Source organism: Puccinia triticina, chromosome 8A, assembly GCF_026914185.1.
Source record: "Puccinia triticina chromosome 8A, complete sequence".
Classification (NCBI taxonomy): Eukaryota; Fungi; Basidiomycota; class Pucciniomycetes; order Pucciniales; family Pucciniaceae; genus Puccinia; species Puccinia triticina.
In genome coordinates, this window is record NC_070565.1 from 5,065,680 (window position 1) to 5,082,728 (window position 17,049).

General features: G+C 46.3%; 1 protein-coding gene across 1 annotated transcript; it reads right to left on the bottom strand.

Moving 5' to 3' along the window:
- Nucleotides 1-617: 617 nt before the first annotated feature.
- On the bottom strand, nt 618-3,628 carry PtA15_8A533 (uncharacterized protein; the record flags this gene model as incomplete). Its single annotated transcript, XM_053171973.1, has 7 exons — nt 618-767; nt 937-1,544; nt 1,609-2,255; nt 2,313-2,382; nt 2,457-3,179; nt 3,263-3,398; nt 3,554-3,628. The coding sequence occupies 7 exons, from the start codon at nt 3,626-3,628 to the stop codon at nt 618-620; spliced, it is 2,409 nt and encodes an 802-aa protein (XP_053023183.1).
- Between the last annotated feature and the right edge of the window lie 13,421 nt (nt 3,629-17,049).

The window sequence follows — 17,049 nt, forward strand, 5'->3', positions numbered from 1 at the left end:
GGCGAATGACACGTGGATAGCCGAGGAACACATTCCAACATGTGTAAGTTCTATTTTACAATCCTTTAAGCCAATTCGTGAAAAGAGCCTTGCAAAAAAGACAAAAAGGAAGAGCAAGTCCGCGGGCAAGGTGGCGGAAGAATTCCAGGTACAAGGTCAGGCCAATTTGTAACGTTTTCTACATGTTACTAATTATTCATGACAATTACTATTAATTATGTAAGATTGTCTTGCGAACTGTTATTAGACTTTACGGTTTTTACTTGGGCATTTAATTATAGGAGTTTAGTTTTGTAATCCGAGCTTTCATTGTTGTATTTAGCTTTGTCGCGGTTGTTGTTTCTTCCCTCTTCTTTTCCTCATCGCGATATCTTTGTTCTTAGCTTTCATCATTCTCAAGTTCCGAAATAAAGTCTGCATTACCCAATTACCCTTCAAGAGTTTAATCTTCACTCGAAGTTAAACTACCCTCTATTACATCTGAAAATAAGCGACATTCTCTCTTGAGTTTGTTCATAGCTACTAAAGAAGTAAGAGTAATAGGGCGGCCCTCACATGCATGACCACGTTCTAGAAGTTAGGACGCCTGGATTGGGCTATTTTAGCAGTTAAGTCCCTCACGAAAACGGATCAGGGGCCGTCCCGGACTCCCGCCCGCAGGAGCCGTTAGAACAGTCGCATACATCATAAATACTCTTCCATAAGAGCTTGTCTTGTTGAGAGTAGACTATAAACTGATGAGGGAGGAAATCTCTCCAGCCATCAGTCTAACAGACCAACGGAATTTTGAAAAAGCATTAAACTATCCAAATTAGAAACTCGAAAGAAGTGAATGAACAAGACAAATTAGGAAGATGACGAAGAAGAAGACTTGGCCTTGTGCAAATCAAGAGTTAAAGCTGCAGTGAAACAAGGGATAGAATGATGACGATGAACCCAACGGTCGTAGAGATTGACGACGAGAGAAGATTGATGGAAAGAGCAATTGGGATGAGATTTGAATTCGAACTGGCCGCCGTCGGCTTTCCCAGGGACGAACAACATCATTGAACTGCTTTGGTCCTTGAGTGCCGAACGTAGCCGGAATTGCCCATTGCCCACGGCCTCCAAACTGTACCCCAAGATCTCCCAGATCGCTCGCCTATAGCTTGCCATCTTTTCCCGGTACCCTTCGCGCAGTTTCTCCCGGGCCTTGATTTGTTTGGTCACCTCGGCTTCCAGCCGCTTGACTTCTTTCCGGCTCGAGACCAGCGATTCTCGTGGTACTAAACTTTTCGATACTTCGTCTCCACCCGACTTGATCCCCTTTTTGAGCTTCGAGGTTTGTTTTAAATGCGCCCCGTTCTCTGCCTTTAAGTTTTCTAGCATCGAACTCCGGGTGGCCTGTTTGACTCCGACTGGCGAGCCTTGCGAACACAATACTTGAGTCGTTGATGGGTTGTTTTCGCCCCGGCCAAGGTCCCGCTCTAGGCGATATACTTGAAGCTGTAATGAATTCACCTCCATCTTCAGCATCTCGTTCGCATCCTTCAATTCATCCAACTCTAGTATGTGTATCAGTCAAGTGTTTACCCCGGTAACTGGAAAGGATGCTGGAGCTAAACTCACCCATCTCGAGTTCTTCGTTACGATCGATCTGCTCAGATAACGAGGTGTTCAAAACTGGCTCCTTTTCGGCATTACGAGATGCAGCAGATGGCGAACGGCTTGATTGGTCGTGAAGTTGTTGGCGAAGGTCCGCCGCTTCGCGTTGAACACGAGCAAGTTCATCTTGATGACTATCAAGAAGTTGTTTCATCTGGTCCATTTGCGCATCTTTCTGCTGATCATAAAGGGCCCCACCACAGAACGATTTCGCCTGGGCGGTGTAGCTCTTGAGTTGTTCGTTGAACATGTGAATCCTCCGTCTGTCCAACTCTCTGTTTCGTTCAGCTATTTGAGCTTGACCTTGAGCTTTAGTCTTTTCGGCAAACTCGTCGTTCCGCTCCTTGTCGAGTTCTTCTAATCGGGCCTCCAACTCGCCAATCATTCGATCACGACTCTTGATTTCAAACTCACTCGATCCCAATCTAGCTTTCAAGCTTGCATTTTCCATTCGCTTCTTGGCGAGCGACTTGAAGAACTCACGAGGACTTGTGAATTCTTGTCGGTTTTCCTTGATGAACACGGCCCACGCGGCCCGCTCTTGGGACAGCTTGGAAAGCTTGACTTCGGCTGATGCCAACTGTTGCCGCAAATGATCGACGTGTGTGAGGCTTTGTTTGAGCGCGTGGTTTTCTGCCTTGAGCACTTCTACATTGGGATTTTGAAACCTCAATGACACAAGCTCGCGTGCCATGTGCGAATTGGCTTGTTCCAGAGCGTTGTATTGGTCAATTTGACCTGTGTACCAATAAGATGAGCCTCATCAATAAGACTCAGAGGTGCTGGATCAAGTAGAGGGAAACAAAACATACGGGCCGATTCCTCTCTGGACGATGAGTCGGCCGAGGCAACGGGCTGATTTTTCTCTTGACGAAGTTCCTCGATATCGGATAGGTGTTGGGCGATGCTCGACTTGAGTTGATCGTTCTCCGCCTGTAAGCGTAAGTTGGCCTCACCAAGCAATTGTATGTGTGTTGCGGAGTCCGATGAAAGTTGTTTGGCACGTGCTTCGTCCCGAGTGGCTAACCTGACCAATTGATCCAAGGATGCGTTACGTTCCTTGAGCTTGCCCAGTTCTTCCGTTGAGGACAGGGCTGCTGCTTCCGTCTTTTTGCCATTCTCTTCGGCTGCCTGGGTTCCTTTCTGTCGTTCTTGCTCCTGGGCATCGATCTGGCCACTGACGATAATCATTTCCTGTTCCAGCTCACTGACCCGGGCCTCACGTTCCTCTAATCGAAGCTTCGTCTCGCGCAACTCTCTTTCAAGATCCAATCCCTTGCGCTCCAATCCTAGCTCACGATCAGTAGTTTGAGAATCATTCTCTTGCAGCCGACTGGTTTCCTGATGAGCGACTCCGAATTTAAGTTCTCTCGCTTTGCCGTGCGCCAGGAGGACCTGCTCTGGCTGGGATTGACGGTTTCTGCTGCTCCGCACAGTCGAAGGCGTTTTAGGGGTGTTTCGTGTTGAGGAAGGGTTGGTCATGTCGTCCGGCCTTTGGCCTGACATCCTCAACAAAGGCCTCTTGGCACTAGCTGCTATATTGAGGAAATTTATTCGAAGCGTGAGCTGCAGATGGACAACAGGACACACCCCTCAAGGGTTAAGAGAAGTGACGGACCTGACTGGGAGGGATCATTCTCATTCAAGCTGCGCTTGAGTGATTGGATAGGGGAACTTCTGGTAGGCATCTCAGTCTCCAGTCTCACAAGGTTCCTTTGAGCTTGACCGTAGTACTCCGGCGTCTGGAAGAGGAACTAGTCGAATTGGCCAACGGCAGTCGGTACTTATCTTGCGCTGGACTCCGGGAGTGTCCGGTCAGACCGTGCTTTGGCCGAGTTTGTCGGCTCAGCTGTCATCTCGACAAGCCCTACCACAGTTGCTGGTTCAGTTTGCGCCATCCTACTCGAACGATGCGCTGTTGAGTGTCTTCGTCCTTCTTCTGATTCGACTGCACCACCCCAGCCGCTGGCGACCCGTGGGTCATGGGTGGTAATGTACACCGTGCCGATCGTTTTGTGGTTTTGCTGCTCAAGATCCATCAATTTAACCATCACACACCGGCAAGTGAAGCGCGGTTGGTCGGCTTCCGAAGCTGGGAAAACCCCGAAGGAGGGTCTGCGCCATGCCGACCACTAGTGGGGTGGCGAGTTTCTTCAGTTTTGGTTTGAGCAACACTCAACTTGAAATTACAAGATTTCCTCAGAACTTGGAGGATGTCTGATCAGGCTTTCCTGAAGGCTGCATGATGCCGCTTGTTCAACCAATACTCAGAAGTGGTATAACCGGGCATGAATGTGCAGTGGGTGCGCTGAAGCTTTTGGCCCCAAGTTTTTTGTTGCAGAAGCTCAGGCCAGACCAGCAGTCAGGAGGTTGGCTACAGGGGTGGAGAAGATGGATCAATTTTCAAATGATGGGATAGAGCATGGCTCCTCCTCTAGACAGAATGGGCAAGGGCAAAACCACTCTTTTCCCACTCTTGACAGTCTTGTTTCTTTAATTTATTTTTATTTTTTTCTCTTCCCTTTTTTCATGTTCTGCTTCTTCCTTTTAGTCTTCCCATCTCTCTTCTTCTCCTTCTACATTTCCTCTACATTTCCTTAAACCATTTAGATTGCTGACAACCTCAAGAACTGTTGTACCGCCAATAGGACAATGACACCACATGTGACAGAACAAGATACAAATCAGTAATGTTGGAATTTGTCTCTTGGGAATTCTTCTCAAAAGAGAAACAACCTAGGTGAGTTGTATGAAGTTAGAGTGTTCAAAGTTGACTTGCATAAAATCATAAAATTCTAAGCTGAAAAAAATATGTACATGCAAACACTCAAATTAGAGCAACCTTTCTAAAATGGTACATATAAAATCATCATTTGAAAGTTTTATGATTTTACTAGAGTATAAGGCGGCTACGCCGCCGCACTTTCAAGGGCACAGGTCTCAATGCGCCACCAGACCAGATGGGTTTCTTTAGAGGGTGCTACACCATCAATTTAACTCATAATCTAACTGAAATAAAATCTATTCCATAAAAATCCTTGGCAAGCAGGCATACCTCTTGGCGAGCAGTTCTACGTAAACCTTCCCGCCGAGCCTTGAGCAGGTGCAAGTATACCTGCTTGCCATGAGGAATCCTCGGCGAGCAGGCCTACAGATCCCTGCTTGCTAAGAGCCTCTCGGCAAGCAGGTATACATGCACCTGCCCGCCGAGGGGCTCCACTGCAGAAATGAACCGCTTGGACAAGATTGTCCGAGCAGTTGTCGGTCAGACTTTGTCTGATGAGTTCCGCAATGTTTGAGGCCTGTGCTGCCGGACTCATTGGACAAAGTTCATCCAACTACTTGTCGGCATAACAATTAGTAACATGTTTTACACGCTGCGGGAACGTTTTGCTCCTGACATTTGCTTAGTGTCACAGCGGTTATCTGCTTGACCCCCCCTATGTTTTGGGTGCAGTATCAACACAGTTGTACAGTTGGGTTACACAAAAACCAACAGTACAACTGTGTTGAAAAACTTTGATGCCCACCTTCTTTAAGGGGTGAGGCGTGTTGGAGCCAACCAAATGCGGAGAGTTGCTAATGTGGGGTGTTGGTGTGTTTGATCTTGACTGAAAGGGGAAGGTTGGTATTTGCTTTTCAACATAAAAAGAGGCGGCCTGCTTGATTACTATGCGCCACAGGCCGAGTTCCCCTCTTGCATTTGCAGAGGCTGAGCTTGATCCATTGGTTAACCCCTCCACCCTTGCATTTGTAGGGGCTTGAGGGTTTGAGCTTATAGCCGTCCCCCGTTGCAATTGCGCGGGCTGATGGTAACCCCTCCGCCTTGCGCTTGCAATGTGCCCGAGGGCTCAAGCTGGGAAATCCCCCTGCTGCATTTGCTCAGGCTGGACAATAAAATTTATGTATAAAATCAAAATAGAAGGTCAAAAGTCTCCCTGATACACTTGTAAAGGTTGGCTGGATGAACAAAGAGATGAAAAATTTACTTTTAAACTCCCCTGACGCGTTTGCTCAGGCTGAGAATGTTTTTTAATGCCATTTGCCCACCTCCTTCCCCTTGCAATTGCAACAGGCGGAGGCGGGAGATTCCGGTTCCTTTTCAATCATGGTTCATGATTTGGGGAATCAGTCCAAGGCAGCAATGTTTGGGGACTTTAAACTCAATTTTCACGGCAGCAAAGTCAAACATACTTCTGCCTGGAAATAAGTCACTGGGGGATTTAGTGCCACATGGGCGAAAGCCAAACTGGCTGGCCCATCTGGGGCCTTTTGAGAAAGGGGTAGGGGAAACCCATGAACCCAATTTTCATGAAAATGTGGATTTAACATACTTAGATGATTTTATGTAGGGGGTTGAGAAATCGACTCCCAAAAATTAAAAAATCAACTCCCAAATCAAGTTTACGTCGCGCGGCGCGACGTCTGTCCCGGGTCTCCATGACCCAATTTTGACCCGGGGGCATTTTGGGAGTTGATTTTGTAATTCCGCAATCTCAAACGGGAGTCGGAATTTTAATTTCGCAAAAGATGCCGGAAAATAAAGAAAAATTTATACCTCCGCACTGGGGCACCCAAAGCCCCCCAAAATTTTACAGCACTCTAAATACACTCTCTAGAGCATATGTTAAGCTTCACGGCATTAGCACAACTCAGGGAGACCCTGTGTAGCTGGGGGCGGATTTGGCGGATTTCCTACTAACGCAATGCGCCATGTCCTGAGATACGGTGATCCAAATGCCCCCAAAAATTCTACAGCACTCTAAATAAACTCCCTAGAGCATATTTTAAGCTTCACGGCATTAGCACACCTCAGGGAGACCCTGTGTAGCCGGGGGCGGATTTGGCGGATTTCCTACTAACGCAATGCGCCATGTCCTGAGATACGGTGATCCAAATGCCCCCAAAGTTTTTCTGCCACATAAAGACACTCTCTAGAGAATATTTTAAGCTTCACGGGGCATTTGAAAACCTCAGGGAGACCCTGTGTAGCCGGGGGGGTGGATTTGGCAGATTTCCTACTACTTATCCTCACTTGAACCCTCTATATCTTCTGATCAAGAAGAGATAAAAAAAACAGAGGCAGCTCAAAGGATTCCCCGACCTTCTATCTAAAATTACCGATACAGACCGCAAAAATATTATCTCAGGACATGGCGCATTGCGTTAGTAGGAAATCTGCCAAATCCGCCCCCGGCTACACAGGGTCTCCCTGAGGTGTGCTAATGCTGTGAAGCTTAACATATGCTCTAGGGAGTTTATTTAGAGTTCTGTAGAATTTTGGGGGCATTTGGATCACCGTATCTCAGGACATGGCGCATTGCGTTAGTAGGAAATCCGCCAAATCCGCCCCCAGCTACACAGGGTCTCCCTGAGGTGTGCTAATGCCGTGAAGCTTACCATATGCTCTAGAAAGTGTATTTAGAGTGCTGTAAAATTTTGGGGGGCTTTGGGTGCCCCAGTGCGGAGGTATAAATTTTTCTTCATTTTCTGGCATTTTTTGCAAAATTAAAATTCCGACTCCTGTTTGGGATTGCGGAATTACAAAATCGACTCCCAAAATGCCCCCGGGTCAAAATTGGGTCATGGGGACCCGGGACAGACGTCGCGCGGCGGTCCGCGCGACGTAAACTCAATTTGGGAGTCAATTTTTTAATTTTTGGGAGTCAATTTCTCAACCCCCTTTATGTAATGAAAATTTCATGATTTCAACTTTGAAAAACTTAAGTATACATACTCACAAGGTTAGAAATAATAAGAACTTAAAACTAAAATGATGATTTATAATTAACATTGCAGATTTGGCTTGTTCTGATGTAGAACAATTGATTGGCAACGGAAAAAGAGCAAAGAGCTCTTGGCAGAGTGACATCATTAATGACAATGATAATTGGCAATCACTGAACTCAAAGTGAGTCAACGATCACAATGTTGATTAAGGAAAAGAGAAATGATTGTTTCTTACTTTCTGTTTAACAACATCAAAGTTGACAACCACTCACTAAACCAAATAACCTAAACCTCATCGATTGTATAAGCTCACCTATTGGTGAGTAGTATACTTTAATGAGAAGATGAAAGAGATAAGTCACTGACAAACAATCTACATTTTTATCAGTAACCAATCCAGCATCAAAGAAAACTTAGCTTGCTCATTCAGGTTGTGCAAAGAAGTTTGCACCTATTACCAAGTAAAGCACAATGCTAAAATTATAATCAAAAGATCATTTATTGACCAAAGCTAACAAAATATTACTTTCTTCATTTTGTTAGAATATCTTTATTCATTTCTTTTTTTAACTTGTAAATACTCACAGAAGATAGCTAGCAGATACTATCTGCCTTTAAGGTATAGTAGTTTACTTTTATAAATAACAATGTAAACATAATATACTTTACTTAAGAAATAAACACCTTTAAGTTGTCTGAAATCTTTCAAAAGTAACTACATAGTTACTTTAATTTTGTTATACAGTGTGATATGTGAAATTAATTACACTATTGAAAAAAGATCTACTCTCAAATAGAGGGTCTGTGGGCAAGGCTGAAACGCTGCGCTGCGCTACAAAAAAGCGGTCTTTTAGCGCAGCATAGCGGGGAACCGCTGCGCGGTCAGCCCAAAAAGCGGGGCCCCGCTTTTTCCCCGACCCAAAATGTGGTAGCGCAGCGGGCGGGGCCGCTCCTTTCAGCGCTGCGCAGCGGCCACCAAAACAGCTGCACTTTGTGCTGCGCTGCGCTTTTTTGGCTGGCAGCGGGGGAGCGCTATGCGGCCAGCTCAAAAAGCGGTAGCGCAGCAATGGTTCCGCTGTGCTTCCACTGAAAGTAGCGGGTCCCGGCTTCTTGCCAGAACCAAATGCGGTAGCGCAGCGGGCGGGGGCCCTCCGCAGGAGAGGCTTATGAACGATTTCTGCTGGGTTGCAGACAAAGGAAGGATTTTCAATTCCAAAAACACCAAAACAAACTTTAAAAATCAACAAAATATGTACAAAGAAATCTGAATGGACAGTTTTCTTGGCAATATTGATGGGCACCCTCACCTCAACTTTTGAAGCTAAATCTTGAAAACTGATTTCAGGAATCTGTTTTGAAGGTCAAAGGAATCCTGAAGATTCTTCCATTGGCCTTTAGATCCATGTTTGGATTTTCTGATAATTTGAAAGATTGAATATCTTTCTGCAAAAAAAATGCAACAATTGAGTGGCTAAAGGTGTAGAATATGCAGATATCTTGTGAATCCAAGATCCACAAGGCATGATTGTTTAGATTTATTCATTCCTTTTGAATTTTGAGAGATTAGTACAGGGAGAACAGTTGGGATTGAGGAGATGAGACCAGCACCAAGTGAAAGCTGAGGTCCAGAAGCGTTATTTGGCTCTGCGGAAGGACTGAAAGATCTGAGAGGGATGCTGACTGAGGCTTAAAATTTTCCCTCCAGCCATTTGCCATTTCTGTCTCAGCTAAATTTCAGATTTTTGACCTTGTGCACAAGTCCCTCCCTGCAGGAGGGGTGCTTTTGCCACCAGCCACAGCAAGCCTCCCACCAGGGGTTAATTGTGTTAATTTAGGCATGGGAGGTATCCTGAGAGCTAAAATTGGCTTTCACCAAGCCCCAACAAGATAGTGGCTGGGTGTTTCGGGGGTGTGTGCATTTGAGGTGGTGAGATGTCAACAGAAATTGAGATTTCACAGGACCTATTGGGGAGCTTGGGTGTTGCTATGTTTTGTTATTGTGGTAGCTATATTTCAGATGGCACCCAGGGTCCTCTGCGCCTTTTCCCTGAGACCAATGAGTCTCTTGTAGTGCGGAGCCTTTTTCCTCCCACAAACTAGCAGACTAGCCCTCTTTTTGGGCTTCCTTTTTCCTCAAAACCCGGCCTTGAGCTTTTTTCCTCAAGCAACTGTTCTCTCCTTTCTCCAACTCGGAGCTCACATTTCTTCACGTACAACTCGTCTTGCAGTAATCTCCTCTTCCACGCGGCTTGATGTTCAAAGAAGCAACAGAAACCTCCAAGTAACAAGACCTTGGATTTAGTTGGTATATGTGGGACCAGTGAGATCAACCCGCAAGAGGTGACAACTCCTTCTTTATCCATTTGCTCTAGTTTTTCTGGTCTGACCAAATCACACATCTAGGTTTTGCAAAGATGTGTGATTTGGTGTGCTGAGGAAGCCAAACTTTTTTTTGATGTTTGAATCAAACGGCCTCAAGCATATTCTTCATTCAACAATAACCAAGAACCTACCCAGTCAACGGATGGTCTCAAATGCCATCCATACATTATACTTGTCTATCCAGGAAAAATTGGGTGACAAATTGAAGGTTGGTCTTATTTTTATTTTCTTGTTTACTTTTTTTATGATGGAAAACATTTACAGCTGGTTTTTCAGATGCACAGAGGTGCAATTTACTTGGGTGTGGATGTGTGGCAATCACCCAACACATTCAATATTCTAGGCGCAGTGATATAGTGATATAACGGCTTGTTGATCATGGTGCTGGTAATTTCACATTGGAAGCAAGCCCTCTGGATTTTGTGTAGCTCACAGGAAAGCATGCTGGTGAATGCCTGGCTAGTGTGATTCAGTGCATTGTTGAGAAGTTTGGATTAGAAAAACGGGTGAGCGCTTTCTTTTTCTTGCACGCTGTGGAACTGCTAAGCAAACAGAAAGAGCTTGGAGGGGAAATAGAAAACTACACTAGTAATAAAGTAGGTTGAAGCTAAGGGTGCTGATGAGGCTGCCCTCCTATCTAATGCTGGAGTTGGTGAGAGTTACACTCAGAAAGAGAAGAAAGAAAAGGGTATGGCTTGAGTTCTACTAATCCTTAGTGAGGTCTAGAATAAGGAGTTTATGTATATCAATCAATATCTAGTTGGAATACCACAAGCTGGAGGATGAGGTGAGGGGAAATGAGGGTTATGAGCAAAATATGCAAAGGATGAGAGCAAAGTATGCAATGGGGTTTTGAGATGGTATGTATACAACTCTTGAGTAGGACTGGGCCCCGGGTGATACCCAAGGCCTGAAGGCCATCTCGCGCTGGTGCCCTGCAGGTATACCCAAGGTCGGGTATCTAATTAACTACTCCCGGGAACTATCCGTTGTATATCGGGTATCTCCCGCGGGGACCGACTGTCCTACTGGTTCAGGCTAGCGACGAGAACGCCCACAGCTCTTTTTGTTTTGGAATCGGTTGGTTCACCACCAAACAAGAGGTTGATTACGTTGCCGGTAAAATTGTTGACATCATCACTCGTCAGTCCTCCCATCCTTCCCTCACCTATCTGTATTAATCCAACTTGACCCCCCTTTTTTTTCTTCTTCTAGGTCTGCGCAAATTGAGTCCGTTGTGGGAGATGGTCCAGGAGGGAATCGACTTGAAATCCATCAATTGGTCCCAACATTAACCTGTGTTCCTGCCCACACACCATTGAAAAACACAATGTATTTTAGTAGCTTTAATCCTTGCACAGTCCGACTTCATCTTCTACCCTCTCAGCAGGATCTTACTGGGTCTGTCTAAACTTGTCAATATTGTTCACATGCCTTGTCCTCTCCCTCTCTTTTAGCTTTACAAATGAATTTGACGGGGTGATGATGCTGTAGTATCTTGTCAATGAAAAAAAGAGAAGGTATGATGCACGGCAATTTTGAAGAAAAACGGCTGTTCATGTAACACTTTGCTAACCCAGGACTAATTCTCAATCAAGTACAGAGCCTAGTGTGAGCTTTTATCTCACAAACATCAGAAGATGTCCAGTTAGGTCATTGAGCAGCTTTCCTATTGCTGTACATGACCAGTCTGCATTGGTCATCAAAAGGTTTGAATCCCCTTGATGACCACTCAGACTGTTCATCCAGCAGCTTGAGTCTAGTACTAGATGACGGGTTTGTACTAATCATTGGCAGAACTCACGCCCCTCCATGACCGGTAGAGTACATACAAACCGGTCATGGAGAGGCTTGAGTCGCGTTGAGACCTCTTGATGACCGGTCAGACAGGTCATTGAGAGGGTTATTGCCACCATTGCATATTTGATTCAAATTTCTATTTTTTTTTTCTTTCAGCAACACTCTCTGTCTCTTGTAATGAAAATTTGGTCTCCAACCTTCTCCAAGACTTCTCCCAAGTCATTTACCCGAGATATCCACTTCGGTAAAAAACCCAAAAAAAAATTCCGCACTCCGACTAACCGGGTTGGATAGTCGGGTATACCCAATTGGCCTCGGGTCGGCGCCCAGCCCTACTCTTGAGTCAAGGTGGACCCAGTAGGAGAGAGGGATAATCTGAAGTTCAATAATATCATTGCAATCTGGTTTCAATATGGGAGAGTTGTGATAGCAAAATATGCAAGTGATGATAGTCTGGTAAAGAGTATAATCTGAGGAGAAGGGTAAGAGAAAAATATGCAAGTGTTGACTACTTCTTTAATGGGGAAATAACCTGGAAATATCATAAGGGGGAAATACAGCAGCTTAGAGGGGAGATTATAAGTGAAAGAAACCACAGGGGGGGTACAAGGATGAGCCCAGACAGGGGAATTCTGGCTATGGGAAGAAAGGCTGTACAAATGGGGAAGGTGATGTGAACATAGTAACAGCTTCTAAAGATGAGCACTACTGAAAGAGGTAAGCACAGATCCAATGATGTAATGTGTACAAATAGGGATAGTACATAATGAGCAATGTGTGTAAAGGGTTTAATATGTGAGAACATGTCTGAAAAAGGAATGTACTGTAATGATTTAAGTAAGATTACTAATGAAATGAGTGTTGTAGCTAATGAAAACTGTAGGTTGCCTGTAAATCTTGTATCCTTTATAACTATTAAACCATTGAAGATAAAGGGGTACTATGTGTGAGTGACTATAGGTGAAATGAGGCTTAGAGTCTGAATATGAAATAATCATGAATTATTTGTGAAGGGTTATGGGGTAATGGGAAATTTAATGATGAATATATGTACGGATGTACTTCGCGCACTGCAAAAAACTCGTTGCACACTGCAGGGGGCGTCCACTCAACGTCCCAGCCACAGTGCGCGGTAGCTCAAAACGCTTCGCGCACTGCAAATGAAAAAGCTTGAAAATCCCCTTTTTTTTCTGCCAGCCAGCAGAGGGGATTTTTCTTGCCCCTCCACCATTTTCTTGGGGTATTTGGACCCCTCAGCATGATGTAGAAAAAGGATGATAAAGAAATACAAAAACTAAGCGGAGCGCCTCCCCGGGGCGCACCCCCCGTGGATTTTCAACCTGCCAAAAGTCCATGGATCGGGTACACAGCCCCTCAAGAACAGAGTTTGAGGGGCAGAAGTACATACCCCATGACTTTGCCGTGCCAATGGCCGGCACAGGCCGGAGCGGAGTACAACATGCAAACTCCCCCAATGACCGGCCAGCACCCAGGGGGAGTGAAAATCTCCAATCATTGAGTGGATTAAGCAGTCCTCTCGATGATTGGAACGGTCCCGGTCATCAAGAGAAGTAAACACACCTCTCCATGAACGGGACCGTTCTGGTCATCGAGAGGAGTACACACACCTCTTGATGACCGGAACGGTCCCGGTCATTGAGAGGAGTAAACACACCTCTCAATGGCCGTAACGGTCCCGGTCATTGAGAAGAGTAAACAAACCTCTTGATGACCGGAACAGTCCTGGTCATCGAGAGGAGAAACTCTTGGTGACCGGAGCAGACCTGGTCATCAAAACTTAATCCGCTTGATGAACGGGTCTGCTCCAGTCACCGAGAGGAGAAGCACTCCCTCAATGACCGGAGAGAACTGTTCAAGGAGAGGAGTGATGAACGGTTCCCTCCGGTCATCGAGGGGAGTCTTTACTCCTCTAAATGACCGGAACAGACCCGGCCATTGAGAGGAGGATCACTCTTGATGACCAGGCTCTTTACCTCCCCAGGTCATTGAGAGAAGATTAAAGACTCCTCTTGATGACCGGGTCTGTTCCAGTCGTTGAGAGGAGGAGTGTTTCCTCCTCTCGATGATTGGAATGGACCCGTTCATCAAGAAGAGGGTTTAATGCTCTGAGTCTCGATAACTGGAACGGTTCCGGTCATCAAGAGGATCATTTGGCCCTCTTGATGACCGAAACATTCCCGGTCATCGAGAGGACCATTTCGCCCTCTTGATGACCGGGACCGTTCCAGTCATTGAGAGGAGTGCTTAATCCACTTGATGACCGGTGATTTGCACTCCCCCTGTGTGCTGGCCGGTCATTGGGGGAGTTTGCATGTTGTACTCCGCTCCGGGACCAGCCTGTGCCGGCCATCGGCACGGCGAAGTCATGGGGTATGTACTTCTGCCCCTCAAACTCTGTTTTCGAGGGGCTGTGTACCCGATCCATGGACTTTTGGCAGGTTGAAAATCCACAGGGGGTGCGCCCCGGGGAGGTGCTCTGCCTAGCTTTTGTATTTCTTTATCATCCTTTTTCTACGTCATGCTGAGGGGTCCAAATACCCCAAGAAAATGGAGGAGGGGCAAGAAAAATCCCCTCTGCCAGCTGGCAGAAAAAAAAGGGGATTTTCAAGCTTTTCATGTGCAGTGCGCGAAGCGTTTTGAGCTACCGTGCACTGTGGCCGGGACGTCAAGTGGACGCCCCCTGCAGTGCGCGACAATTTTTTGAAGTGCGCAAAGTACATCCGTATATGTAAAAGAAGATAATAAAATACTACTTGTGGTATGGAATGGAGCACCACAACACATGTTTGTATGTCTGGCACTGTCCCTTGCTCCCACCAGATCTGTGGTATTGTTTCTGACAATCCAAGTTTATTAAAATCACAGAAACACAGAAGGCAAGATCAAAGTTTTTGCCTGTGCTCATTAGCAAAAATCCCATAACCATTGAAATTAATCCCCAAACACCCCAGAGGGCACCTTGGATTGACCCTCCAGCCCGTACCGGAGCAACAGGCAAAAGAAGGTTGGTCAAAAATGTAATCAAGGAGGCCCTAATCAAGTGATTAGTGGGCTCCGTGGAGGGGGGTGGGACGAAACCACATCCCCTGGGGGGACAAACAGCTTCCCCCACACCCTTTAAGTATCCGACCAGCTGCACACAACCTGGGCCCTAATGCTTTGCACCCTGAAGGTTGCCAGGGCCCTGCGCCTGGGCAGGCACAATGCTGGCCTGTACACACTCATCTGGGTGGTTACAGGTCAGCTCGAGGGCCTAAAGAGGGGGCTATGTCTACTCACATCTCTTCTTGATGACCGGTCTGACCGGTCATCGAGGGGACTCACCTCGATGACCGGCAAAGACCGCTGATTGGGAGGACTGACAGCTGTTGATGACCGGTCTGTACCATTCATTGAGGACAGACCGGTCATTGAGGGGACTCACATCTCCTCTTGATGACCAGTCTTTGCCGGTCATTGAGGGGACTTGCATATCCTCTCGATGACCGGTCTGACCGGTCATCGAGGGGACTCACCTCCTGATGACCGGTTAGACCGGTCATCAAGGACTCACCACCTCTCGATGGCTGGTTAGACCGGTCATCGAGCGGACTCACCACCTCTCAATGGCGGGTCAGACCGGCCATCAAGGGGACTCACCACCTCTTGATGACCGGCACAGACCGGTCATTGAGAGGACTCGCAGCTCTCGATGACTGGCTTGTGCCGGTCATTGTGGGGACTCACATCTCCTCTCAATGACCGGTCTTTGCCGGTCATTGAGGGGACTCACCACCTCTTGATGGCCGGTCAGACGGGTCATCGAGGGTACTCACCACCTCTCAATGACCGGCACAGACCGGTCATTGAGAGGACTCACAGCTCTCAATGACCGGTTTGTGACGGTCATCGTGGGGACTAACAGCTATTGATGACCAGTCTTTGCCGGTCATCGAGGGGACTCACATCTGCTCTCAATGACCAGTCAGACCGGTCATCAAGAGTAGATGTGAGAATGTGACTCCCCCACCCATCACTTCAGGCTGCATGGTCCCTTCCCCTGCCGTACCACTTGCGAGTCGAAGGCCTAACTTAACTAAGTCCCTCTATTGGGGGGGGGACGCCGTCCTGCAGGGACCCTCCAAAGGAAGGTCAAAGGCAACTTTGCTTTTTTTGATGATGATTGCAATCTGTGAGACAATGCCCCTAGGGACCCACATCTTACCCATTGTGAGGCCTTCTTGCTAGCTGATTTCTTTACCATTAAGGTGGGGTGATATATAACAAAACAAATACTGATAGATGTGCAGGCTTCTTGCCTGTTCATGTACATTGAGCAAACCTGACATGCCAAAAAAAAATATTTTTGCAAGTCCCTCATTTGGAGGCGGGCACTTTGCGCCCAGGAGGGACTGAGTTAAGTCCAGCCCCCTCTGACCAAACACCCTTGCCCCTGCACAGAGCAACTGGAAAGTGTCAATGGCAATCCCTGCCGCACCCACTCCAGATGCTTCTCCCTGGGGCCCTCCTCCCGGCAACGTTGATCAAACTCCAGACAGACTGGGTCACACAACCAGACAGCGGGGATCATGGAGAGAGATTGCTTGGATATGGAAGAGTATGAAGTGATTAGATGAATCATAATCAAATTTTCCTTGGATTTTTTAATCATTTTTGCTATAAATTAATCAGTCTCACAAAAACATTGTGGCTTGACTTATTCAGATTAAGACTTGTGCAATCCATTTTTTTTTGCATGAAATGGATTTGAATGAGAAATTTGAATTTTTTGCATGCATGGGATGCAATGGAGTGTGTGTTCCTTAGCAGGCAATGGGGGATACTTCACAACAGCCCACTTAGCCAGATTTAAAATCATTTTTGCCTATCTAATATGGCTAGACTGTTGAGGGAAGGGGTGATTGAAAGTGGCAGGAGGGCTATTGAATTTGCAGCGGCAAAGCCGCCTTGGCCTCTAGTGTGTCTAATAATGCAATGATGATATCCGAGTTGGGAACGCTTCCAAGGTGAGCCCCAGTGGATAAAATGCTTTGCTCACATCCTCAATCTCATTGTGAAGGTGATTCTGCAACTGTTTGGACGTCAAAAAAATTCCCCCTGTCAAGGCTATTGAGCCAGAAGATTCTGATGATGACAATGATGAAGAAGAATAAACTTGCAATCTTGTTGAACAGTAAGCCAATTGATTGCACCAATTGTAAACTCAGCTGATCTTATGTGTTTTGGTGTTGGATTGATGACTTTCCAGTTTTGACAACCCGGATGATGGTGACAACTCAGATGGGGAGGAGGACCCTGATACACTTGAAGCAAAATAGGGAAATCTGCAACCTGAAGATGAGCTCACTCTTTCCAAGATCAAAGACCTTGAAAAAGAGTCAGAAAACAATTTATATACTTTGGCCTCATGTCGTCGGTCCCTTGTGAAGGTTTGCACTCATTTCTTTCATAACTTTATCATTGCTTATTTTT